Source organism: Patiria miniata, unplaced genomic scaffold, assembly GCF_015706575.1.
Source record: "Patiria miniata isolate m_02_andy unplaced genomic scaffold, ASM1570657v1 HiC_scaffold_25, whole genome shotgun sequence".
In the NCBI taxonomy this organism is placed as follows: Eukaryota; Metazoa; Echinodermata; class Asteroidea; order Valvatida; family Asterinidae; genus Patiria; species Patiria miniata.
This window is the reverse complement of record NW_024037064.1, coordinates 7,392,429-7,420,203: the sequence shown is the minus strand read 5'-3', so window position 1 is coordinate 7,420,203 and position 27,775 is coordinate 7,392,429. Positions and strand designations below refer to the sequence as shown.

Here is a 27,775-nt window from a genome sequence, read left to right as displayed (position 1 = left end):
ATCACGATCAATCAATAGACGATGTTTCAATTCCATACGACAGGTAGCCTACGGCGCATTGTGACCACTATTTTTGTAGCGCCCTCTTACGGAAAATTTTAGTTGGCTTTAATTCGATTTTTTTTGCGCTCAACAAACCAATTTTGTAATGGTTATATTTTATTTTTTTTCGGCACTCTGGCCCTTTAGTGTCTGGTAAAACGAGTGTATTCTTTTTTTTTCTTTTTATCTTCCAGAAAGTTGACTTTAATTCAAATTGTATGTTTCGCGCTTTACACAATACTTTTAATCATTTTTACGATTTTCTATAATAGGTATTTCTTGAGTTAATGTCCTAACAACGAGTTAGTATTTCTTCCTTGAAAGTTGACATTCTTATATTCATTATTAAAAGTCTTCTTTTCCGTAACTGAAGTGCCAAACCTCCACCCCACTGTTAATTGAGAAGGGCGCCCTCGGAAAGTAAGATTTCTACGTCCAACTACAGAGGGCGCCCGTCAAGTTTTCATGCATGATCGAGCAAGAGGAAATAAAAAGAGGTAGACATGAGGAGAAAGTTGAAACTCCTAAAAGTTCAGCAAGAAAGGGAAAGTTTTGTCATCGGTTACGTCAGTGAAAACTTCTAGAGGCAGAAGGTATTCTATGATAGTAAGATCTTCAGTAACCCGAGTAACTTGGGGCCCCAAATTATCGCCTTTTTATTTGTTAACTTTAGTGAATTTCGTTGGGCATAGGCATGATAGGCCTACTTCCGGAAAAAAATCCGGAGTAGGCTTAAGCCAACAGCCAGCGCAGCCGGCAAAAACGAGTAGTTGACAGCGATCGCTCTCTGTGCCTGTTAATCGACCGCCATTCATTGTACACAATTTTTTTTGTGCACAAACCAATAGCAGTCCTGGCCATGCCTGAAAGGTTGTCAAGTTAGCGGTTATTCCTCCTGTTTTCACTGCAATTGTAGGCTGAATCTTCATCGTGGATCGTTTTTTACTTCAAGGACCTGTGTAATGGTTATTCCAGGCAAGTTTGGGGTGAGTTGCAGTTGCAATTAGTGTGTAACGGGGACAAAATTGAACATTTTCCAAATTTTTTTTGCAAATAGGCCTACTACAAGTTTTGAGAAAAATGCGCTCCAGCCCTAGATGACAACCCAATGATAAAACTCAGGGCTGGGTAACTCCAGCTAACTCACCCTCTTTATAGGTAGTCCAAGTAACTTGGACCCAACTTATCGCCTTTTTTTAACATTTTGGACATGGTCTGGCGATAGTGGGGTCCAAGCTAATGCCGCGACTTGGACAACATCATCCTGTCACTGTCCCAAACCAACATTTTCCAACAAAAAACATCAGATTTCACCTTCAAAACGGCCTCCAAATTACTAGATATGCCACCTGAAGTACAAGTAGACATCGATGATTAAGATGGTTGTGCTGTGTAAGTTCGCGGTACGCCTAGGAGTCGCACTCTTCATCAGGAAACAGTCGTCGGCGCGGCGCAGGGGAATCTGCTGTGCATGCAGTGCATTGTGCGCAAGCGCGCCGTCACGACCTTTGCATGAGGTCGAGGTCAGACACCATTACCCAATTGGGAACGCGTACACACAGCGTATCATGCAGTTTTGAACGTGAGCACAACAACGACAACCTAGGCAGAGGGGGTCTTCAAAATTGAACGGAAAATTTCACTTTTCTTCCGGATCGTAAGTAAACTTAAGTACAACCATCTTAATCATCGATGTCTACTTGTACTTCAGGTGGCATGTCTAGTAATTTGGAGGCCGTTTTTAAGGTGAAATCTGATGTTTTTTGTTGGAAAATGTTGGTTTGGGACAGTGACAGGATGATGTTGTCCAAGTCGCGGCATTAGCTTGGACCCCACTATCGCCAGACCATGTCCAAAATGTTAAAAAAAGGCGATAAGTTGGGTCCAAGTTACTCGGACTACTTTATAGGCTAATCAGAAAGTACTGCCTTTTTCAGATGTCTAATTTTTGTGAAATTTCATGTTGAAATTTTGATACGCAAACGTGTGCGGAAAGATTTCCATATACGAAGTTCACTCAACACCCTGTGTATAAACCCTATGAGATTGGACTGAAAAATTGTAAGTGTTTTCTAAGAAAATGCTTGTATTTTCTCACTGCTCAAATTGACTTTGATGACATGAAATTGCTATCTGGGGGCGTGTTAGTCAATACAGAGGAAAATTAGTGAACTTCGTATATGGAAATCTTTCCACGTGTGCAAATGAATCTGGAAATTTCATGAAAAATTTAAAAAAATAAAAAATCGACTAATATTTCTTCAGTTCTTCATTTCTCCTCTCCAAATTAGCACGCCATGCTTTGTACCAACGAAGACAATCAAATTGAACCCATCAAGCTACAGGTAGCTACGCAAATCATGCATGTGCCCAACAGTTCGGTGTACGTATACAGGGCGACAATTAATCAACATGTTGTAAAAAAAAAAAAATCAAATTAATGATTTTAATGCTCGAATAGTCTTTGGGTAACCTCAATATTTTGCTTATATCATCATCTTTAATTTTAGATCTGTTCTATTTTATAAGTTGAACAGAAAATTTAAGATGATGAAATAGCGAAAAAGTTGATGTGTGTCTCGGTCCCTGTGTCTCGAACACCTCATCAGAGAGTTTGTATTTTTCCTGAGTTTCTAGAATTGGGAGCATATATTATCGGGGGTCTTTGGCAGTTTATTTGGTCTGCACCCCTAGCCTTCACCTTTTTCATACTACATGGGGCGAAGCGGGGATGGGGCGAAGCGGGGATGGGGCAAAGCGGGGATGGGGCAAAGCGGGGATGGGGCAAAGCGGGGATGGGGCAAAGCGGGGATGGGTCAAAGAGGGGATGGGGCAAAGCGGGGATGGGGCGAAGCGGGGATGGGGCGAAGCGGGGATGGGGCGAAGCGGGGATGGGGCGAAGCGGGGATGGGGCGAAGCGGGGATGGGGCGAAGCGGGGATGGGGCCAGGCGGGGATGGGGCCAGGCGGGGATGGGGCCAAGCGGGGATGGGGCGAAGCGGGGATGGGGCGAAGCGGGGATGGGGCGAAGCGGGGATGGGGCGAAGCGGGGATGGGGCGAAGCGGGGATGGGGCAAAGCGGGGATGGGTCAAAGCGGGGATGGGGCAAAGCGGGGATGGGGCAAAGCGGGGATGGGGCAAAGCGGGGATGGGGCAAAGCGGGGATGGGGCAAAGCGGGGATGGGGCAAAGCGGGGATGGGGCAAAGCGGGGATGGGGCAAAGCAGGGGTGGGGCGAAGCGGTTAGGGGCGAAGTGAAAATGGGGCGAAGCGTCCGACACGCAAAAAAAAACACACCTGTTGCCGGCTACGTAATGAAATCCCATATAAATGTGATGGAAATACTCGACTACCTCCATATTTAACTTCACACATCCCACCTGTGGTATAAACAGGGAGCGTCCCGTTGCTAGGGGAGCCGAAAAATTAATTAAAAATCAAAATTATTTTGTCAGCAGAAAAGCAACCCAGCTATTAGTATGACTGCTAAATAGCAAAAATATCGTTAAATTTGGTTCCTTCAGAGGTCTAGTTATCCCAAAATCATGGTAATTCGTTCAAGAATGCAGACGGTTTTGAAAAAGCATGTCTCTGATATTTACCAGACTGTTTCCCGGCCACCCTTATAGTCAAAAGGCCAATGGGGTCGGGGAACCAGACAAGAGCTTTAATCATCTACTGAGCATGCGTCAACGTTGGCAAAGCGCACCGCGGCTGTTGCCTGTCATTCCAAAATCTTTGGCGCTCTGTGAAGTGCCCAGATGCAATACGCGGCCACGGATGAAGAGCACACACAAGAGGGGGCGCTTCACTGTAGAGGGCTTCTAAGAATTTTTGGAATGACAGGCAGAGGGCAGAGCTACATGTAGAACAGTTTCTATTAGAAGTTAACAAAACAGTACTGTTCTGGACCACCTTTTCTTCCAAAGGGGGAAATGACAATTGTTGCAAAAAATGAAAAATTGAAAGAACCAAATAAAGGAAAGAGTTACAAACAAGTTGAAGAAAGCAAAACTGCCCTCACCCCAAATCCATGACGTTCCCAATATTAAAAGACCATCGACCGACCACCTGACGAACCAACAGAGCAACAAACCAATTGACTGAATGACAGATTGACAGACTAACCGATCGACCGACTGACAAAGTGACCAACTGTTCGACCGATGGACTGATTGACTGACCAACAGCATCCATTATGTGATTTTACCTGATTGTATTTTGCACTCGCAGGATTATACCGGGTTGGACTACCGAAGCTGTCTGTAACTAAACTGTGACCACATCATCAGCGCTAAATGGCAGAACCACCGGCTAAGAGAGCCCGAAGACAAAATGAGACACAAATTTACCCTGGTCCAAGCACAGCACCAGACAGACAGGCAGCTGCAACCCAAAAATTGGCTGATGGAGAGAGGGATGATCAACAAACGACTCATGGCAGCAGACAGCCTTCCCAGCAGGAACCACCGCCACAACCACCACCGCAACTACAGCCAAGACCGGGTGAGACACAAACTAACCCTGGTCCAAGCACAGCTCCGATCCAACAACTACCGGCTGATGGAGTGAGGGATGATCAACAAACAACTCAGTCTGGCAGCGGACATCCTTCCCAGCAGGAACCAACGCCACAACCACCACCGCAACTACAGCCAAGACCGGGTGAGACACAAACTAACCCTGGTCCAAGCACAGCTCCGATCCAACAACTACCGGCTGATGGAGTGAGGGATGATCAACAAACAACTCAGTCTGGCAGCGGACATCCTTCCCAGCAAGAACCAACGCCACAGCCACCACCGCAACTACAGCCAGGACCGGGTGAGACACATACATTTGTCTGTAAACCCTGCATATTTTGCACTAAATTTAGTCGGGCACCATTTGCATTGACAGTGTTGTAATTTTGTTATTGTGCGTCTGGAAGCCAGAATGAGGGAGCGATGGTCGTGTATCTCAGGGAATCTGTAAATGCATTTTAATTATCACAATATGTAAGGGAGCAGACTAATGACTAGCCTGGCAGCTCATGCACGATGTCGATGTCGCTGTATGGTCTGACATTGTCGTTTTCTCTGATTTTTGTCTTGACTGTCAAAATTTCCTGAAGAATGTTTCTGTCGGTTGAGATCGTATGGGTCAGACTTCTCAAGACTTATGGCCTTACTGAGTCATCTCAAGCTCCACTCTAAAGGACATTTTTGAGAGTTTTAAGGGGATCGAAGTGTCATCTGCACCATATCAGCCGACATTTGAAGAAAAAAAAGTGGGGCAAAAAAAAAAAACCTGCGTCGCCGGACAACTTTTGGGACAAGCTCCATACCAGAAACTGGAGACTTTGTTTTTGTCTTAGGGTTAACGGAGGATTATGTCCTTTTATGTTTCGTGCGATCATTTTTATTTTCAGATAAAGCAGACGCCAACGAGAGCGCAGAGAAACACATGAAACGTAAAGCAGAGGCGACGGTTCTGAAAGATCAGGGGAACCAAGCATTCCAGAAGGGCGATTACACACGAGCCGTTGAGCTCTACACGCAGGGCCTGGAGTGTCTAAAAGACTTTGTGGTGCTGTACACCAACAGGGCACAGGTAAACAAGTCAAGTCAAGTCTGTTACGAGATCTCCGTATTCATGAAAGATCCCCGTATTCATGAAATGACTGAGAATATTTCTATCCCCCCTGGATCAGTCCATTGTAGGTTGCTCCCCAACTAATACCCTTACCCATTTACATGTGTACTCCTGGGTGGTGAGAGGCAAGTGGAGGTGAAGTGGCTTGCCCAAGGACACACCATATGACCAGCAGCTGGATTGGACCCCTTACCCTCTGATCATGAGTCACTATAACCCTAACCACTCCGCCACACTCCCCCAAAGGTAGACAAATGAACAATTGTTGACTGCTGTGATGTGGGATATGACACCTGAGGGGGGCATAGCACCTGCAGGTAAAGCAGAGGGTGCTAAACATGACATAGCCCACATCACAGCAGTCAACAATTGTTTGAAGGTTTTTAACTCGCTCGTGCCAGACATGATATTGAAAAGCTGCAGTATTCTGTTGCGAGTCACATGTACCCTTCACGCAAATGTAATATAGACATTGTGGTGTATATGAGATAATTTGCAACGCGTTGTATTTATATGCAATGCAGGGTTCATGAAGTAAACAACCATTATTGTAGACTGCACATGCTGCCATTCTCAAGGGGGGGGGGGGCCATAACCATTTTTTTTGGGGGGGGGTGGGGAGGGGCCAAGAGGGCTCGATTTTCTGAAAAGGGGAAAGGGATTAAGTATATAGTACTGTGCACTATTTGCACATTGCTGATGGCTTGTGAGAGAGATATGCAACGTTTTAAGTTATTTCCTGAAAAGTTTTCTTAAAAAGAAGGGGAAAAAAAGAAAGTAAAACATATCATTTTGGGAGGGGGCCAACTCATCTTACATGTATGTTTTTGTAGTACTGCACATAAGGCAGACGATTAATCCGAGGCAACACACCTGTTATCCTGTTGAGACACACAACGCTTCGTTGTTCACTATGTGGCAAATTTGAATCCCCTCTTTTCACTTATTCCCCCCCCCCCCCCCCCAGGCTTACAACAAATTGGAAAAGTTTTCAGAGGCAATGGAGGACTGCCGGACTGCCTTGCAGTTGGAACCAAACAACGTCAAGGCATTGGTGCACCTTGGCAAGGCCCAGCAGGGACTGAAGGATTACGAGGCGGCTGTTACGACTTTCCAAGAAATCCTCAAGATTGACGAGAAATACGAGAAAATGGTGGCAGGTGGGTCAGCAGTCTTCAGGCCAAATGCACAAACATGTCATGTGATCATGCTAAATGAGTCATTTGTCGGCCCTTATCGAATTGTGTGAAATTTTGACAAAACCAAAAAACCATTATTATACAAATAACGAATGTTTGTGAGTGCGATGGTAAGAATAATTTCATGAGGTGACAGATTGAATGTTCTATTCCACGAGGCGAAGCCGAGTGGAATAAAACATTCAATCTGTCACCGAATGAAATTATTCTTTCCATCGCACGAACGTAAAACATTCGTTATTTGTTTTATACAACACCTGAATAAATTCTCGTCATTTGATTGGTAAATTATAAACTACAATTTGTTTTGATTTTAAAGATGTTGAACTACCCCTTCACGAAAATGTTTGAAGCCAACGCTGTAGCGCTAGCTCTTTGGAACAATACGCGCTACGCTGAACGCGCACACCAGCATGCATTTTGCACGCAAATACCGCGGCATGGAACAAGCGCAAAGTGAAACGGTAATAACGCATGGGTATAACGCATGGTCGCACCGTGCATTATACCGAATAATAATATGTCACATGATCTACAATTTACCAATCAGATGACGGGGATTTATTCAGGTGTTGTATAAAACTAAATAACATTCAGAGAAATGATCCACAACTCCTAGTCTGTGTAGTCTTCTTGACCATTACCAGATAATAGCTGTCCATGTAGAAGATTTGAAAAATACATTGTCAGGTTTATTCACTGAGCTCTTAAAAGCTCTGTTCAATACTGACTTGACATTCAATTGCCCATAACCAGAATTTGTATTAATCCTAACTCCCTAGGCGTTTTTGCTAGGATACAAACTCAGTCCTTCAAAATCCTCCAACTGCTTTCATGTAAAAATTGCATACAGCCTCAATCCTGCAAAATGCTCTGTTATTTATGTGGTCCTTGGAGGGGTGACCACTGCCTCAATCCTGCAAAATCTTTCAGATATTTTTAAGGGGATAAAGTGTCATCTGCAACATATCAGCGGACATTTGAAGAAAAAAAGTGGGGGAAAAAAACAACCTGCGTCACCGCACAACTTTTGGGGCAAGCTCCATACCAGAAACTGGAGACTTTGTTTTGGTCTTAGGGTTAACGGAGGATTATACTGTAGAAAACTCTGTCCTTTTATGTAATGTGTGATCAACTTTATTTTCAGATAATGTCAAGAGAGCCCAAGAAGCAGACGCCAGCGAGCGTGCAGAGAAGCGTAAAGCAGAGGCGACGGTTCTGAAAGATCAGGGGAACCAAGCATTCAAGAAGAGCGATTACGCACGAGCTGTTGAGCTCTACACGCAGGGCCTGGAACGTCTAAAAGACTTTGTGGTGCTGTACACCAACAGGGCACAGGTAAACAAGGGCACGTTATGGCGCTGTGACCGTAAACATGTTTCTGGTTCGCGGCCACTTTGGCGCTACGGTTACACTGAAATGAAGTCATTGTTTCGACCAAAGTTGAACCGATGTTTCCGGTCGGTTCTCTTACGTTTCAAGATGGTGGAAAGGTAAAGAAGCCTTTCAGACGACGTTACTTTTTACCATAAATGGGGTTTAAATAGTGGGTTTTTACTTTCAATTGGTACGAAAGTTGATACAGAATATCAGGCCTACTCTTTTTAGAACTTTGGGGAAATGCTTTAACAATAACCTCCCACTTTTGCTTTGAATGTTATTGTTAATCATGTCCGGACGCCGCGTGATTTTTTTTGGGGGGAGGCTGTGTGCAGAAACATGACGTCATGAACAATTTTTCGGTCAGTCGTTTTCGCGGTGCACAGGAAACATGTTTCAGGTCACGGCTGTGACGTCAGAAACATGTTCCAGTTCAAGGGCCGTCAAAACATGCTCCAAGTCAAGTCAAGTCGGTTACGAGCCTAGATCTCAGTATTCATGAAATGACTTAGAATATTCCTATTCCCCCTGGATCATTGTAGGTTGCTCCCCAACTAATACCCTTACCCATTTACATGTGTACTCCTGGGTGGAGAGAGGTAAGTGGAGGGGAAGGCTTGTGAGAGAGATACGCAACGTCATGAACGTTTTAATTTATTTCCTGAAAAGTTTTCATATAAAGGGAATAAAAAGAAAGGGAAAAAATCATTTTGGGAGGGGGCCAACTCATCTTACATGTGTGTTTTTGTAGTACTGCACATAAGGCAGACGATTAATCCCAGGCGACACACCTGTTATCCTGTTGAGACACACAACGTTTCGTTGTTCACTATGCGGCAAATTTGAATCCCCTCTTTTCACTTATTCCCCCCCCCCCTCCCCAGGCTTACAACAAATTGGAAAAGTTTACAGAGGCAATGGAGGACTGCCGGACTGCCTTGCAGTTGGAACCAAACAACGTCAAGGCATTGGTGCACCTTGGCAAGGCCCAGCAGGGACTGAAGGATTACGAGGTGGCTGTTACGACTTACCAAGAAATCCTCAAGATTGACAAGAAACACAAGAAAATTGTCGCAGGTGGGTCAGCAGTCTTCAGGCCAAATGCACAAATTTGTCATGCGATCACTTGTTTTTAATTACATTTTTTGAATAGAGCTGCATTTCAGTTTACATTTGGTGAAAACCCCAAGTGAATGCGACCTTCGGTTCAGAAGATATGGGACTTAGAACACAGGCAGATCAGAAAGAAGGAAACAGAGAAATCAAACAGAGAAATCAACGATTAAAAATTAAAGTGTTTATTACACAACAATAAACATGCCTTATTTCAGGTTTTTGACATTAACTCCTTAGCAAAAATGTCACATTTTAAATACTTTATCCTGAAATTTTCTCGGGAAGAAAAAGTTGACATGAAAGAGGACATATGTAGACTTCCGATTTTACAAAAAAGTCAATTTTGAAATTTTCACCCTGACTGAACTATTTTGGGCTTTATCTTAAAATCCTAATTGCCGACAAATGACTCATTTAGCTTGATCGCATCACAAATGTGAATGTGAACGCGAATCTGAAGCTAATTTGAAGTCATTCAGGACACGTATTCAGAGTTGAAATGTTTGCAGATCCACAGTGCATTTATTTGCTGATTATTTTTGTGGATTTTTCATTTTCCAACAATCTCACCCCTGCACTAGGCTACATTGCAGCCGTGAATCTAGCCAAGTCCACAGCCAAGTCTGATATGGAGGCTGAGAGGCTGTTCAATGAGGGCGACGTCAAGGCAATGGGCGTTCATGAGATCGGACTCAGTGAGGGTAAGCAAAAACTCTGCCATAATTTAAGAAATATGCAAATGTAGGTATGTAAATTGAATGTTTCTTATCCCCAAAATGTCCTTTTTTTTAGCATTTCAAATAATCTTGAATTTTGGTTTATCTATAGACCCTTTGTTGGTTGCGCCATGACAGTGGGCAGCAGCCAATTTCCTGAAAAAGTGCGCAGCTTGTGCCATTTGTAAGACTTACGCAACAAATTTGTTGCGCAGCTGCGCAATAAACTTACGATCAATCTTACGAAACTTGGCGTAGCTGCACAATGCTTTGAATAATTGGACGAGGATAAAAGCAGCATTTACGATGGCTGTTTGGGTGTGAATTTTTTCACTCGCGAAACAGTCGTTGGATCACCTCAGCCAGCCATTTTGAAAATCATTTTGTCCATCTTGTATCAACCTTGATAAGTTGTTTAACGAGCTCTATGACAGTCCTGAATTTGAATTATGGTTTGTGGGTTGTTGTGAATAGTCTTAACAAGCCTATTAATTTAAGGGTTGACAGGTCAAAGGTCAAGGTCACTAATATTGCTAAAACAATAAAAAATACATGTATTGTTAGCACCAATGCTTGAGAAATAATTTACTTAGGTAACTTCATGTTTGGTTTGTGGGTTGCTCTTAACGCAAACACAGTAGCAGACAGTCAAGCAGCTCTGACCCAACAACTACCAGATGATCAACAAACGACTCAGTCTGGCAGCAGACAGCCTTCCCAGCAGGAACCAATGCCACAACCAACGCAACAACTACAGCCAAGACCGGGTGAGACACAAACTAACCCTGGTCCAAGCACAGCTCCGACCCAACAACTACCGGCTGATGGAGTGAGGGATGATCAACAAACGACTCAGTCCGGCAGCAGACAGCCTTCCCAGCAGGAACCAATGCAACAACCACCGCCACAACTACAGCCAAGACCGGGTGAGACACAAACTAACCCTGGTCCAAGCACAGCACCAGACAGACAGGCAGCTGCAACCCAACAACTACCGGCTGGTAACGAACAACCTTCCCAGCAGGAACCAACACCACAACCACCGCCGCAACTACAGCCAAGACCGGGGGAGACACAAACTAACCCTTGTCCAAAGACAGCACAAGACAGTCAGGCAGCTGCAACCCAACAACTACCGGCTGGTAACGAACAACCTTCCCAGCAGGAACCAACGCAACAACCACCACCGCAACTACAGCCAAGACCGGGTGAGACACATACATTTGTCCGTCAACCCTGCGTGTTATGACTCCCCTGGCCCTGATATCGGTTCCCTGACAGCATCCTTCCCCTCCATCCTTTGCATTGACGCTATTAGGCACAATATATAGCGTAGCAGAGACCCTGAAACAAGGGGGACCTCACTGCGGACCAGCCCCTGTCACCCCATGACGAATTACTCGGAGCATCCATACTACACTATACCACAACCAATTAGTGACTAATTGAAACACAGATAATCCTTGCCACCTAAAAGAAACAAAGATTCACCCTGTTGAAGTTTGGACCAATATTCAAGTTCCGGTGCGATTCTGCAAATTTCAAATTGGCACTGAAACCAAGAGCCTCAGTACTGAGAGAAATAAAAAGAATACGTCCTTGGACCTGGAAAATGCAAACCGGGATCACTCAGAGAGGATACGGCTTTTTGTAACAAATTTTCAAATGAATGACCAATTACTTGGAGCATCCGTACTACACAATACCACAACCAATTAGTGACTCATTGAAACACAGCACGTAGTCCAATTCTTCTGACAGTTAACGCTTAAATCCTTGCCACCTAAAAGAAATAAAGATTCACTCTGTTGAAGTTTGGACTGATGTTCAACTTTCGGTGTTGCTCAGCAAATTTCAAATTGGCACTGAAGCCAAGAGCCTCAGTACTGAGAGGTAAAAAAGAAAAGGTCCTCGGACCATATGAATAATTAATTAGCCAAAATTCCAAAACCCTTTGACCTATAGGGGCCTAGTCATGAAATTTCTTGGGTACGTTCATATGCAGGTACGTTTATATGCAGTTGTTCTATGCATGTACTTCGTTTCATAATTTTTCGTCACTCAATGATAATGCAGGTACATTTAATATTATTTTCTTTTCAGAAGCAAACTTGGATAAAGAGCACCCTGAAGTTCCAGGTAAGTTATAAAGTACTTTTTAACTTTCCGTTTTGCCGGATAAAACGTTTTATGAGTGGACAAAGGCTGATTGGAGACAAATATGTATTACAAGATGGAATTTTGCGCCAGGGTGATATAAATCAAATTAGGTTTTGCCCTTCACCGACGTTTAAACACTGTACACTCAGTGTGTTACCTCCCGAGTGAAAGTTGGAAAAATCACTCGGGTGGGACTCGAACCCACGACCTCCTGCCTTCTAGTGCAGATGTCTTACCACTCGACCACCGAGCTAAGGGGATCGGCTGGCTGGTTCGAATCTGATGTACATAGCAGCGGGTACTGCATAAACTATTATACTGAGAAGGCAGGAGGTCGTGGGTTCGAGTCCCACCCGAGTGATTTTTCCAACTTTCACTCGGGAGGTAACACACTGAGTATACAGTGTTTAAACGTCGGTGAAGGGCAAAACTTAATTTGAAATATGTATTACGTTTTTCATAATGTCTACACAAGAAAAAACACTGCATGTGCACCAACTTACCACCATGAGTCAGTATTCTTCTCTTTTGATCTGAGACAGAGAAAATCAATGGAATCAGAAAGAAAATTGCATAAGTGTCCAAAGTTGCCGTGCTGAACATAAGTGTAAGCTTTGTTTACAATAAACAGCTGTTAAATGAAGTAATAAACATCACAAAGTTTTTGTACAGAAACGTTGTTTACTGTATTAATTGATTTGTGTCTGTTTGTAGGTATCACTGAACCCGTTCTACGCAAGATCTCTGAGAGGCTTGGCTCTGAATGGCAGAAACTGGCTACACATCTCGGTTTAAGTGCTGCAGAGATCGAGCGCATCATGATGGATGACCCAGGCCAGACGGAGAACCAGATCTTCAACATGCTGGCTGAATGGAGGCGCCAACAGAGGGACGTGTTATGCACAGCTCTGGTGAAGCTCGGCAAAATGGACATAGCCGAAGACATGATAGGTAGGCCTCAAAATGAACCACATCAATCGTTATTTTCGTGACATTAGTAGCCTTGGTACATATGATTGCATGACGAGGCAAAACGCTGTTTTTTATGGCCATCAAAATAGTTACCATAATTTCCTGCGGATAAGACGCGTCTTATCTGACTTTCTAGACCACAAAAACATCGCTGCGCCTTATCTACAGGTGCGCCTTATCTGGTGTCGCTTGAGTTCAAAGTGACGGTCTTTGTGTGAAGAATTCTTCAATGCCGCAATCAATAATGCGGTCAACCAAGGCTCAACTCTCCAGACATTGTGACCGTATTTTCATTCCAACAATGCCGCGATGTGTTGATCCCCCATGATCGTGCTTTCATTCCAACAATGCCGCAATACGTTGATCCCCCTTAGTGATCGTGCTTTCGTTCCAACAATGCCGTCATACAAACGTTTTTCTTTGTGGCCGTTTTTTCATTCCGAAAATGCTGCAATCAGAATTACTTAAACGTTTGGAAATCGCATTCACTCAAGTTCTATTGTGTGAACGTTGAGGGTGTTTATTGTACAGGATATCTTTGAAGTCTGCTTTAGACTTAGGATAATATGAAGTACTAATGTCAGCATGACAATCGGCATCATTTTGAAACCGGAGTCAACAAGGTTCCTCCATTCACCGCGTTTTGGTGTTGCTCAAAGGTGTGCGGTTGTTTTTTTTCTGCAAGCCTGAAGATCAAGATGAAAACAGTGCGAGTCGGTAAAAGCGGCTCAGGAAAGCGTACTTCCGGCCCGAGCGCCATGTTATGCATACAGAGACCGCACGAACCTCAGTGCACGTGTGGCCGAACATTTTGTAGAAACACGCTGCGCTGTATCATCAAGTCCGAGCGGTAAAATCTCGTTAAAATATATATTTCAACGGACAAATACATACACAGAGAAGAGAGATCATGTTCTGAGAATTAATTTGCGGAAATTCTCTTTCTCCACCGATGTATGTTATTTTCTACGATCCAAATTCGTCCTGATACGCTACTGTAGTCATGCACGGAACATCATGGTCCGGTACCGTACGTAGGCCGTAGTCACTGGTTCCTGGCCAACATCATAGCTTCGATTCTGTAAGCATGCGATGGGAACCAACGAATACTGATGGCACTGCTGCTGCACGGAACATCGTACAGCGGCATGGCTTCGACGACGTGCATCACAAATGCGTCAGAATTACAGGCCTTTTCGTCAAGATTTAGCGTGTCAAGATGAAATAATATCGTGTAAACGATTATGTTGTGCATGCAAATGGCGTGTGTAATATTACTGTGCGTATCGGCGGCTGAAAATGTGATCGGCAATTTGTTTTCTGTGTACGGTGAGTAATTATTTATACTGACACTGTGACAGCTCGGTTACTTCTCCCACGCGGTCTGGGTAAATTTTCCCGTGTCGAAAGTCCAAGTGCGGACAGTGGTCACATTTGACCATTTCTCATTTTACTATCGTCTCGGTAAAACCTTCCAAAAAAAAAGTCCAGTGCGGACACGGCTTAATTCATCCTCCGAATAGTGTGATCGTTCTAAGGCAACACAATGGCCCCTTTGTGGCGATGTACCGACACCGGGTGACGCCTAGTGTTCTTCTGTGTGCGGTCAAACATGCGTCTATGCGGTGGTGCGCCTTATCTGTTGGCGTTTGAATTTTTTGGGGTGATTTTAGGGACCTGCGCCTTATCCGCCGCGCGCCTTATCCGCAGGAAATTACGGTAAGTGTGCTTCAGGAAGCCATGGAGAAACTGTATTACTTTACCTACGATATACCTGAAAATAATAAAACACATTTGTTACTGTCTGTTTAAGGCCTGAGTCTCCTTTATTATTAACCAAATTTTGGTCCTAAGGACATTTGAAAGGGAAAACCAAATATTTTTCAAATTAAAAAAAAAATTGTGATGTACGTAGATTTCAATAGGCGTAAACGATCATTAACCGTATTGACATCAATTTTGAACAATTTTGACCTGGATGATTCATTTTTTTTAGCCCTAAAAATTGTCATCACCCTACACGTGACCTTGTTAACACCTGTGCACTTGCTAACCCTTTTCGTTTTAGTGACTGTTCTTATTGCCTAGTATACATATATGTGTCTAAAAAATTTTTTTTTATAATTCGTTGCCATACTCATTACAAAGGCATTTCTAGAAAGGTTGAAATGTTTTTGCTTCCTCGGTGATCGAGTTAATGGTTGGGATAGCATGAGACTGGGATTGTACTGGGTGAACCCCCCCCCCAAAAAAAAATGCAACCCTGAAACATTTGCCTTTAAAAAAAAGGATTGATTGATTTTTTTGGTGTGTATCAGATTAAAGCTGAGAGCTTTTTCTTTAAAATACTGAAAACAATCATGAAAATAGCACTTTGGTTTGCTGAAGAATGCCAATTATGTAAAAGTAGTCGTTTTTCATCCAGTACAAATATACTTCAAACAGTGAAACATTTTACTGTAAGCCTACTGTGCAATTATCCTTCATTTGTGCCATGTCTTCAATTTTTGACATATTTATGATGCTGAAAAGGTTTAAAATAGGACTGAAAGGGATGAGATACCTGTTCAGGTGGGAAATAAAAGGTATTTCCATCAAATTCATTTGTACTCTTGTCATATTATGTGCTGTGTTGTTTGTAAGGATTAGGACATGCACAAATAGGTACATTGAAAATCCCTTACTGTGGTAATTTTTTGTGTACAGGATGAAAAATGACTGATTGTTTCAGAATTTAAAAGACAAAGCTCTCAGCTTTAATTTGATACCCAAAACATAAAAACCCACCATCCAAATCCACAAAATCCATCTCTTTTAGCACCTATTTTTTTTTGAAAGGCAAATGTTTTTAGGGTTGCATTTTTTTGGTGTCACCCTGTATAATTCTCATGTTTAGCCTGATCTTAAAGATCTTCTGTTTAGCCCTATCTTAACATTATAATAGCCTCATCTTTTTTTTAAATGGCAAGGATTAACACTTAATTAGATTGAAATTTAAACACACAGTCGGAAGAACCATTGCAAGGTATTGACCATTCCCAGCACGCTATCTCTATACGCAATGAGTCCCATTTAATGGTGAATCACGGTGCTAGTTATTGTACCAAGCAACTGGCCCATTAACTGCCAGTTACTGCTTTTACATTTGAAGCCACTAGAGATCTTGTGGTAATAATTGTTTTTGCCGTATAAATTGATTCGTGTCTGTAAGCAGATTTCAGTGACCCCGTTCTACGCAAGATCTCTGAGAGGCTTGGCTCCAAATGGCAGAAGCTGGCTACACATCTCGGTTTAAGCGCTGCAGAGATCGAGCGCATCGTGATGGATGACCCAGGCCAGACGGAGAACCAGATCTTAAACATGCTGATCGAATGGAGGCGCAAACAGAGAGAAGTGTTATGCACAGCTCTGATGGAGATCGGTAGAACGAACATTGCCGAAGACCTGATAGGTAGGTATCAAAATTAACCACATCAATTGTTTTTTTCATGACATTAGTAGCCTTGATAATATGATACATATGACGAGGCAGAACATTGTTTTCTATGGCCATCAAAATAGCTAGGTGTGCTTAGTTTATAAGGAACCCATGGAGAAACTGTATTACTTTATCTATGGTGTACCTGAAATTAAAGGCGCCATGACATGCATTTTACTTGGTAACATATTTTGTGCACAGAGCTGGTCCTCTTAAATGTATAAAAACTATTTGACATCCCTTTCGGTTAAATTCGGTGAAAAGTGCACTTCTCTAAACATTGATAATGTTCCATGCTTTTCATGACAACTGAGGACGCTGTTGCTGTGATGTCATTTCAGGAAGACTCTGTTAAATTTATAGGTTTTCTGTTCAAACTGTGAACCCAATATTTGGTCATTAAATACATTTGTATGGAAACTCTGTTCATTGGCCTCCTGCCATGTACTGAAACATCAAAAAATCACCAAAGGAAACAAAATTGACAACAGCAAAATATCCCTAATTCTGGCAAATCATGGTGCTGAAATAGCTGTAATAATGAGGTTTCTGCCTCAGTGCAATGACATCATACTTTTGCTCATGAATGTGTAAATGTTCATAGCATAAAAACCAAAACGGCACCGAAATGCCCTTAAAAAAAGCACAATGAAAATTGAAAGTAACTTAAAATGGGACACAAAGGTGCCTTTTCAAGAATTGCATTAAAATAATTACATTACATGGGCCCTTTAATGAAACACTTTTAATAACATGAATTACCGTCTGTTTAAGGCTCACCACTCCTTTATTATTAACCAACTTTCGGTCCTAAGAACATTTGAAGGGGAATCATCCCCCCCCCCATTTTTTTTTAGGATATGTACATTTCAATATATGAATATCCTTACTGACATTATGTTTGAATAATTTTGACCAGAACGATTCATGTTTATCAGCCCTATAAAAATAGTCTTGACCCTACACCTGACCTTATGAACACCTATTGCTGTGTATCAGATTTGTCTTAATATTTTATAATTAGATGCCGTACTCATTACAAAGGTGTTTCTAGTAAGGTTGAAATCTTTTTGGTTCCTCACTGATAGACTTAACGGTTGGGATAGCATGAGATATATCTGGGATTGTATAATTCTCATGTTTAGCCCGATCTTTATAACGATCATAAAATACAAGATACAAGAAACAAGTTTTTCACAGAAATGTTCTTTACTGTATTAGATAATTTGTGTCCGTTTGCAGGTATCAGTGATCTTGATCTACGTATGATCTCTAACAAGCTTGGCTCTGAATGGCGGAAGCTGGCTACACATCTCGGTTTACGCCCTGCAACAATCGACCGTATCGTGATGGATAACCCAGGCCAGACAGAGAACCAGATCTTCAGCATGCTGGTCAAATGGAGGCGCCAACAATCCACTAGCACAGATCAGAGGGACGTGTTATGCACAGCTCTGATGGAGATCAGCAGAAGGGACATTGTTGAAGACCTGATAGGTAGGTATCAGAATGAACCACATCAATCGTTATTTTCATGACATTAGTAGCCGTGGTACATATGATTGAATGAGGAGGCAAAACATCCTTTTTTCTTGCCGTTAAAAAAGTGAGTTGTGTTGAATTTACTTTATCTACGGAATACCAAAAATCACATGAAAAATTTTGTTATTAATCCTTAACCAGAGGCTCAAGTGGGAGGAGCTAAAGAACAGAACAGGCAGAGAAGAACTACATCATCTGAAAGACAGGGACAGGGAGATGTTGGTCATCGTGACAAATCTCACCAAGAAGTTCAAGAAAGAGGGGCTAAAGAACAAAGCAAGCTGAAAAGCACCTCATCATCTGAGGGACAGAGACAAAATCAGCAAGAGGCAGGAGGAACACATCCGAACGTTCAGAAAGAGACTTTGCAATCATCCGAGGAGCATGGACTGAAAGGGTCAACAGACCATAAACCAGCTTATGCACAAGTGGGTGTTACACCAAGAAATCAGTCAGAGATACGAGAGACAGCGGTAAAAGAAATGACATCACAAGACCAACAGCTAATGCAGGGTCCAAAGTCAGTTCAAGACATCGTACCTGTAGGACAAACCTCATCCCGATCACCTGCTGTACTCAGACATGGACCTGCGCAACTAGTTTCCGTTGATTCCATGAGTTTCAGTGGCGAAAATTCTCCTGTCTTCTTGGGAGCGGTTAACCAACCGACTTTTACCTTGAACGTTCAAAGCTTGAAGGTTACAGAAAAAAGTTCAGGTATGTTCCAAATATCAATGTGTCATTTCTCTCTCACTCGCTTCCTTCCTAGGCTTTTATTCTCTGTTGCTTTTATCATACATACAACCAGAAAGCCAGATACTCAGTAGCCAGCCAATCACTCAATAGCGAGATATGCGTAAAAACGTGTATCACCCTAATGTAATAAAACGATCAGATGTCCAAATTGTCAAACAATGACAGTGAAAAGAGTAAAATATATGGTACTATACGTACTAGCAATAGATGAAATTGAAACAAAATATGCGTCAGATAAATATGTATAAAGAACAAATTTTTGTTTATGTAAACGCACTTCAACCGGCTTCTTGATTTGACTTTGAGGCCTGTTGGTGTTTCTGGCTCGGGTCAAAACCACATTCTGAACCCTCAGTATATAGATTACAAGCTCAACTTAAACTGAGGCTGATGAAAAATCAGAATGCAGTTTAGACACCTCAAAATGAACATGCAATTCATTGCTGAGTGGGCCGACATCATATATTGATGTTGGCCCAGTCGGAAAGAATCGTGAATTCATTTTGAGTTTTCATAAACTGCACTCTGATTTCTTATCTTTTTTCCCTCTACACCCAAAAACAATATGTCGGCAATTAAAATGGCAAAATTGGCGCGGCCTCAGCCATAATTTATACAAATTCGGTTTAATCCATGCATAATGAAAAAGAGAAACAGATTTGAAGCGGTCCCCTGGTATACGACTACTAACACTTTAGAGAGTATTTAAAAACGAAGTCCAAGTGTCTCTCCTACGGGATGTAGGGTTGCTAGGAAGCACAACCCACTCCACTTTTACACACAGAGTCCATGGCCTTTGTTATATCAAAGTACTTTTGATAATGAAGACGTGTCACCTGATATCTCCCCCCCCCCCCTTGCAGGGTTTCCAAAAGTGTCAATAGCAACAGACGTAACAAGGCAGGGTGGCGAGGACCGTGGCATGAATGATGTTCTCCGGATAGCCCTGACTACCTTACATAGAACGGAGGGAAAGGATTACGTCCTTGAGCAAATCTCAGCTTTCCTGAACTCATGTGACGGAGAGCTTGAGGAAGTAATACCTGGGTCTGTGACATTTGTTGTTCGCTTCAAGAGTCGGGAGGGTCTGAACAAACTCTGGAGTATGTACACCACTGGAGAACTCGCCAAGAAACTGACAGAGATTCTCATCACAGTTCTCATCACAGATGAACTGACTACAGAAGATAAGAGTGACTTGGCTATCAAGGCGACTATACCAGAAAGCGACTACGATCGGGCCTGCAAATTCTTTGAAGAATTGGAAAAGGATCAGCAGAAAGGTAGCCAAATGCTGTAAAATTAAAACTGCAATCTGACTCCTTTTCTAATTTATGTTTAAAAATAACTCTTTCATTGTCGGCATTACTTTTTTAACAGATGAAGAGGACTCAAGCAGTATGGAAGAGGTACAGCATAAACAACTTGGAGAAAGCAGCACAGCAACAAGGGCTTCCAGTAGTGATCCAACCGAATACGCTGAAGACAGCTATGAAGAGAAAGTGATGAAGACATCGTTTATAACAACAGGAGGTATAGATAATCACAAATGGGTGAATGGTTAAATAGTCCCAAAATATAACGTTAAAGCTGGCGATGAGACAGAGGAAAGGGTATTATATGAATATATATTTCTTGAAAACAAGGGAGGGCGATCCCATGAAATTGTTGAGCAACAATCGGTTCTGTTTGGAAAACATTGCATATGGTTGGGCAATTAGCTCCAATCCCAGGCTAAACAAAGTTGTAACTGTATTCTGATCTGAGGCACAATCAGTAGGATCTGAAGGAAACTTCATTAGGTTTTTTTTCGCAGAAGCTTCCTTTGCCATATTAATTGATACGTGTCTGTTTGCAGGTATTGGTGACCCTGATCTATACAAGATCTCTGCGATGTTTGGCTCTGAATGGCAGAAGCTGGCTACACATCTCGGTTTAAGCGCTGCTGAGATCGACCGCATCGAGATGGCTGACCCAGGCCAGACAGAGAACCAGATCTTCAACATGCTGGTCAAATGGAGGGGAAAACAGGGGGAGGTGTTATACAAAGTGCTGATGAAAATGGGTAGAACGGATATTGTCGAAGAGCTGATAGGTAGGTATCATTAGACATTAGTAGCCTTGGTACATATGATTGAATGACCAAGCAAAACACCTTTTTTTTTGGCCGTTAAAATAGCTATGTTTAATTTACTTTACATATGGTATTCAAGAAATCACATGAAACATTTGCTAACATGAATTAACTATTTAAGGTGCATGAGTCTTGTATTATCAACTAAATTCTGGTCCTAAGAAAGTTTGAAAGGGGCAAACAAGCAATCGCATTAAAAATAATTTGCATTTTTTTTTTTTTTTTAATATTCATTCTGGACAATGGTATCACCATATAGTTGGGTGTGTGCAGTCAACGTGGCCCACGTGTGCAGCCACACACACAGGCAAAACTATTCTGTGAGACAGAAGCCTGCAAACATTTCTGTATTATGTTTCAAATCCAGGCATGTTTTCACAAAAACCAATCCAAAGTATGTTACTCAATGAGACAATAACATTTCCTCTGATTTATAAATCAAAATTCAAGTCGAAACAACCATTGCAACATAAGGTATAGGCCCTTTCGAGCATGCTATATCCATACACAGTGAGTTCCATTTAATGGCAAATATGCTGTGCTAGTTATTGTACCAAGAAATTAGCCTGTTATCTATATAAATGTTGTAAGAACCTGTTATTATCTGAAACAGCAATGCTTTCACCTTTGAGGTGTAATCGGAACATAATAGATATCTTCTTGTAATAATTATTGTTACCCCATTAATCAATTCGTGTCCGTTTGCAGGTTTCAGTGACCTTATTCTACACAAGATCTCTGGTATGCTTGGCTCTGAATGGCGGAAGCTGGCTACACATCTCGGTTTAAGCGCTGCAGAGATCGAGCGCATCGTGATGGATGACCCATGGCCAGGCCAGACAGAGAACCAGATCTTCAACATGCTGGTCAAATGGAGGTGCCAACAATCCACTAGCACGGATCAGAGGGAAGTGCTTTTCATAGCTTTGAAGCAGATCAAGGGAACAGACACTGCCAAAGATGTGATAGGTAGGTATCAGAATGAACCCTTTCATTTTTTTTTTTCATGACAGTTGTAGCCTTGGTATATATGATTGAATGACGAAGCAAAACACCTTTTCTTCTAAGTAAGATTTGAGGCTTTGCATGGTGGAGATACTAAATAATGAGAGGTTTGTGGAAACACCATGTGTGAATAATTTCTCAACTAAGAGAATGGTTCTAAAAAGAACCAGAGGAATTAACTGTTTTTTTTATCAATTTCCAACGCTGGTCATCCGACAAGCGTTGGAATACTGCCCCCAATTTACCATTTTTAGTTATAGACTAGGCGATATTTCAAATAAAGGGCTCATTTAGGACAAAGAGAGGCATTTTCGAGTAAAGTTGGTAACATAGTTATTTTACCTAATTCGGAGGTGCTGAATCCAAAAATGATGGTTACCAGGCCTTTTTTTGTGGAAATGTGCCTAATTTGCATAAATCTTTAGTACTGTGGTGTTATATATTTGTTCTCATATTTTGGTATATTTTGTATCATTTTATTTCTTGAAAAGTTTGTTTTGGTGATTCTACTTACACTTCCTGACCCCAATAGCATTTTCTTAAGCATATAGGTGACTAAATGATTATGAAGACATAGTAACAAACCAAAATGGCAACTGTTACACCCTAAAGTTACGCGCATTTACCTTGTCTCCAGATATCATCAAGTGACAATTGTACCGAAAAAGTTGCACTTTTGTATTTGTGCAAGGTGAGTGTGAACCATAACTTGCACGTATACAGAAGTGCAACTGTTTTCGGTATCATTTGTCATCAATTGCATAATTTTGTACACATTATCACTGTTTTGGGCCAAATAAAGAGTATGGCTGGATTGCTAAGGAATTTCTGTACTGACAGGTCTTTATTTGAGCGAGAGTGCTCAGTAGTTTTTGAGTTAAACAAAAAAATATTGGAAGGGGGGGCTTTCTTTTTTGGTTGAGTGTATTAACTAATCACTATTTATGTGGATAAATGTAACAAAAAAATATTTAAAAACAGGAACAAAAAAAATTGATAGGTGGTGCGAGGACTTGAAAATATAGACCAGCAGAATGTTCAGCTTTGTTGACTGTAGCTCAAAAGTATAATTGTAATGAATCATCACTTCTGTTCAATGTTCATCACTTCTCAAATAAATTACTCAATATAATTGTAAAAATTAGAAGAAGAACTTGCTAAGTTCGCCATGTCAGGCTACATTAATTTTTAGATTTATATATTCCAGGTCCATCCAGTCAGTAAGCAGTTTGCAGCATTTCTACTTTTTTTCATGTTTTTTTTTCATTATAATTGTATTACTCTTATAGAAATCACCGGACTCCAGGGGCCGGGTACCTTTGAGGATTTACAACAGGAAATTATCGACAACTACAAGCAAACTGCAACAACTATTCCTGCACACCCTATACTGCAGTCATGTCAAGTGGGTACTGAGGAATTTTTTGTACCTCTCCATCTAATAAAGCACATTCCAGGCAAAACAAAATCAGTGAGGTCGGTGAGATTACCAGAAGGAGACACATTGTTAGATATCAATGAGACAATAACTCTCAATTCCTTGGATGATTTGTTAAATCCAGAAGTAGTTAAGGAAATCAAAATTCTTCTTTATGGCGGGGTTGGAACGGGTAAATCAACCCTGTTAGTGAAAGTTGTTAACTCTTGCATCACACTTGGTTCAAAAGCCCTTCGTGGTAGATTCGATCTTGTGCTTTGGATAAAGCTGAGGCAAATGCAGCAATCTAGTTGTGTCTTGGATGCCATATTTGACCAAATTCTAGCTCAAGACACCAAACTGACAAAATCCATAGTGAAAGGGTTTATTGCTGCTCATGAATCACACATTGCTTTGCTGTTGGACGGAGTAGATCAAATTCCATCTCATGTTTTGCAATCTGAGGAGGGCGTGTACAGGGTTCAGGATATCTTACACAACAGAGTCCTTACAAAAAGTTTTGTGCTGGTCACAACCCGACCGCACATGGTTGATTCAATACTCGAGGGTCACCCAACATTTGCCCGGGTGGAGACAACTGGCTTCAATCCACAAGACAGAGATCAGTACATCAGATTAAACCTTCCTGATGATGCTGACATGGGAGAGGCATTGGTTTCATATCTGAAAACCAATCAACATCTATCGGAAATGTCCAAAGTTCCAATCATTTCCCAGATGATGTGCCTTGTTTGGAAGAATCAAAAGTCATTGCCTGAGAGAATTACTGAGCTGTTTACAAAGTTTGCAAAGGTTCTTTTCATTCGCCGCAATGAAGAAATGGGTGATCAGCACATGATGTCCATCATTGATGACTTGGGGCGTGTTGCATTGCAAGGGCTACTAGACTCTAGCGGGGAAAGACTCATGTTCAATGAAACTGAATTGCAGAATTGTCAGTCTTCCTTAGCTGAGGGTTGTCATGTGGGTTTCGTTCAACGTGAAACGTTCACGTGTGGTCTGGATGTAAAGGTGTTGGTCACTTTCCCCCACAAGTCCATCCAAGAATACTTTGCAGCATGTCACCTGGTGAAATTGCTACAAGATGACGAAAACAATTTCCGTCATCAGTTGAAGCAGATTCGAGAACACAATGTTCATGCAATGGAATACCTGCTGAGATTTTGTTGTGGTAGATCAGGAAAGGCTGCTGGTCTCATTCTGGATCACATACAAAAGATGCAAGGTGACGAGATGAAACTGCAGAGATTGGCTCGGTTGCTATTTTTCGAGTCTAGTTCGAAAGAGTTGGCTACCAAACTAGTCAGACCAACTGAGGTATACTGCGAGAGTAACGAAGACCTGAAATCACTGAGCTACTACTTACAGCATGTCACTCCACCACTTAAAGGCACAGGTTTTAAAATAGATGTAAGAAAGCAGGAGCTTACCCTTCTCAGGGGAATTCTTCTGAGTGACAGCATGAAGTCAGATGAGCTGATATATGTTGACTACTTCTTGTCTGAGCAGGAGGAGAAGCTTAGCCTTCTTGAGGAAACACTTGGTGTGGTGGATGTACAGCACCCTGCTCGATTACACATTTTGATTCACATTGAGGCAAAGTCATGGTTTGACGTGGGGCATGTATCACACAGTCTTTTCTGCATGCAGGAACAAATATATGTAGGCAGGCTTGGTTTGGTTATGAACCAACGATCACCGGATGAGGTTGTTGATCTATTGAAGGCACTGGAAGGATGCAGGTTGGGTCTTCTCTCACTGTTTAACATTGACCTGCATGCACAGATGGGAGATGTCAGCCACGTACTGTCATCCCTTACAATCTTGCTGCTCATTGCATGCAGGTTGGTAGATGATGATGTGAAGGACCTGATCAGCATCCTTCCTGCTGGGCATGGTTTAGAAAGGCTTGCCCTTGATGGCAATGCATTCAGTTTGGATGCAGTGAGGGCTCTCACCCATCATCTCCAAGGTCTCCCTAAGTTACGTGGGTTGAGACTTTGTAACATCGGCCTCAGTGCTGAACTCATCAGACAAGTTGTCAGTCAAAACCTCCCTCACCTGAAGGAAACAGAAGAGGGAGAATTCGAAAAGCCTAAATAATCTCCCACCAAGTCATAACTCTCACCCTGTTCCCTATGAATGCACCACGCTCACGAGCCGCATTAAATTGAAACAAGTAGCATGTATCATGGGTCATTTTATGTGAAGTCAGTGCTCTGCAACCCCCCCCCCCCCAAAAAAAAGAATAAGTAAACAAACAACTAACAATCAATAACAAAAAAACTTTATTTTCAGAGGACAATAAGGGGCTCGATAATGAATAAAAAGTCAACAAAAGGGTTTCAATACAAATGGATGTATTCGGAATCCTCTTACATTATGAATACAAATAATATACCCAGCATAGTTCTTCATTCTACTGAACCTCCATCCCCCAAAAAATTCAATCCATCAATTGATCAATCAATCAGTGTGAAAAGTCAATCAACAATTCCTGTACAAAATGATTCATTGAAATCTTCAAACATAATAGCACTGTACTAAGCATTCTGGGTGTCACTTGAAAGTGATATTAAATTGACCTTGTATCTTGGGTGACCTCTGAGTACTATTATAAATCTACAATCTAATTGTCAATTAAACAGGAGAATCCACCTCTCCTTTCCATTTCTTTTGAGAAAATATCTTGAATCGCATCATCTTAGGAAAAAGTTGTGTTAGATGTCTTCAACTTTTATGACAAAGGCCTCCTCCTACCCTGTTATCCGATCAATGTAGTAATATGGCATTCAAACAAACTAATGTGACCACACGCAAATGGCTGCACGACACCCTTCCATAGACCAGTGCTGTGCAAAACTTAGTATACAGAATAATACCCCAAACCTCGGGTACTTTTAAATTGTTTTGCGTTTGCCTTATGTACAAATTCGGAAAATTCTCGCAACTTCACACCTTTCAAACAGATGTTTCTGTTGAGTGTTTGTGCTTCATTCTTTATCAAATCGTTTGGGTAAATTAATGTAAATTACGCATAAAATGACAAAATTTATGTATAGATCACCTTTTGTATAGATCTTTAACCTTGACTGTTTATGTAATATACCTTTAAAGTGGTCCAGTTGTGTAAGGACAGTATAACGTGGATTTTGTTTACTATTCAACTATAGGCCTATGTCCATATTGAGAATTACTAACCAGTGTTCATACTGTCAAACAATTCATGTATAATATATACATGTAGAATGTTGAATTGCCAAATGACACATTTTTGTCAGAGGACAGTCATGTTTGCTCATTCAGGACCAATCGTTGCAATTGTTGTATACGTGAAAATGTTTCTGTGTTTCTGATTATGTTGAAATAGGTACAAGTGGACAATTTGCTTGATTTTATCATTGCAAGCCTCTTCAAAGTATTGATTGACACTAGATTTGTTTGTTCCAAGTATGATCAATATTCTCGTATGAAAACTGACATTTTTGTTTCTAACAGTTTTGATATTTTGCAGTTGCCCAGGTGATAGCAGTCGTTTATAACATGCCCAAATGCAACCATTCAATTTGGTAAAAGTCGTTCTGCAGGAGAGAAAAAGTAGACTTTGAATCAGCGTTTTGATTTATTCACATTGGAAATGTAAACTGAATGTAAGTAATGTTTACTTACATTACTTACATTATGTTGTTGCTGGCATGACACGTGAAAGAAGATTTTGATGAAAATGAGATTTAAACACTGTATTTGCAAAGCCGAACTGATTGCAATTTTAAATGATGGGGATTTTTGTACTCATTAATTTACACATTTAAAGGGATATGGGATGGGATCATTTGCATTTATCCCAAAAGTAACCTACCGAATTGTAATCAAAAAGCTCACTTGGATTAATGATCGTACTGGTACTAAACACCCTGTGAAATTATTCCATCTGGCTTGCTGTCATTAAGAAGAAATCAAGAAATGTAGGTGATTTCCAATGATAAGTCAATTGACTGATTTTTGGAAATAAGAGTTCTATGGACGAAATTGCGTTTAGTGATCAAAAGTTTGTGCATGGATATTTCACTCTTTTCTTGAAAAGTGTAATATCCAAAGCTTCAACATGTTAGGTTTTTAGTATTCTTCTGTGCAACAGTGATGATATTACATGTATTGGAAACGAACAAATTGCATGAAATACAAATGTTCCTATATGCCATTAA

General features: G+C 41.5%; 1 protein-coding gene and 1 non-coding gene across 4 annotated transcripts; one reads left to right on the top strand and one right to left on the bottom strand.

Moving 5' to 3' along the window:
• The first annotated feature begins 525 nt into the window (after positions 1-525).
• On the top strand, positions 526-27,775 carry LOC119733183. Of its 3 annotated transcripts, none has more exons than XM_038206766.1 (19): positions 526-635; positions 2,334-2,425; positions 4,274-4,864; positions 5,451-5,632; positions 6,642-6,834; positions 8,021-8,211; positions 9,138-9,330; positions 9,951-10,070; positions 10,724-11,011; positions 12,189-12,224; positions 12,960-13,196; positions 16,432-16,668; positions 17,938-18,192; positions 18,379-18,954; positions 19,857-20,276; positions 20,374-20,526; positions 20,852-21,088; positions 21,836-22,096; positions 23,422-27,775. In XM_038206766.1, the coding sequence occupies exons 3-19, from the start codon at positions 4,339-4,341 to the stop codon at positions 25,671-25,673; spliced, it is 6,357 nt and encodes a 2,118-aa protein (XP_038062694.1). In that variant the 5' UTR covers positions 526-635; positions 2,334-2,425; positions 4,274-4,338; the 3' UTR covers positions 25,674-27,775. The 3 variants fall into 3 exon arrangements, with proteins under 3 accessions (XP_038062694.1, XP_038062693.1, XP_038062695.1); XM_038206765.1 differs by having other exon boundaries at positions 10,724-11,293; XM_038206767.1 differs by lacking the exons at positions 8,021-8,211; positions 9,138-9,330 and having other exon boundaries at positions 10,724-11,293.
• Positions 12,426-12,498, bottom strand: Trnal-uag. Its single transcript has one exon. It is a non-coding gene; the product is annotated as a tRNA-Leu (tRNA).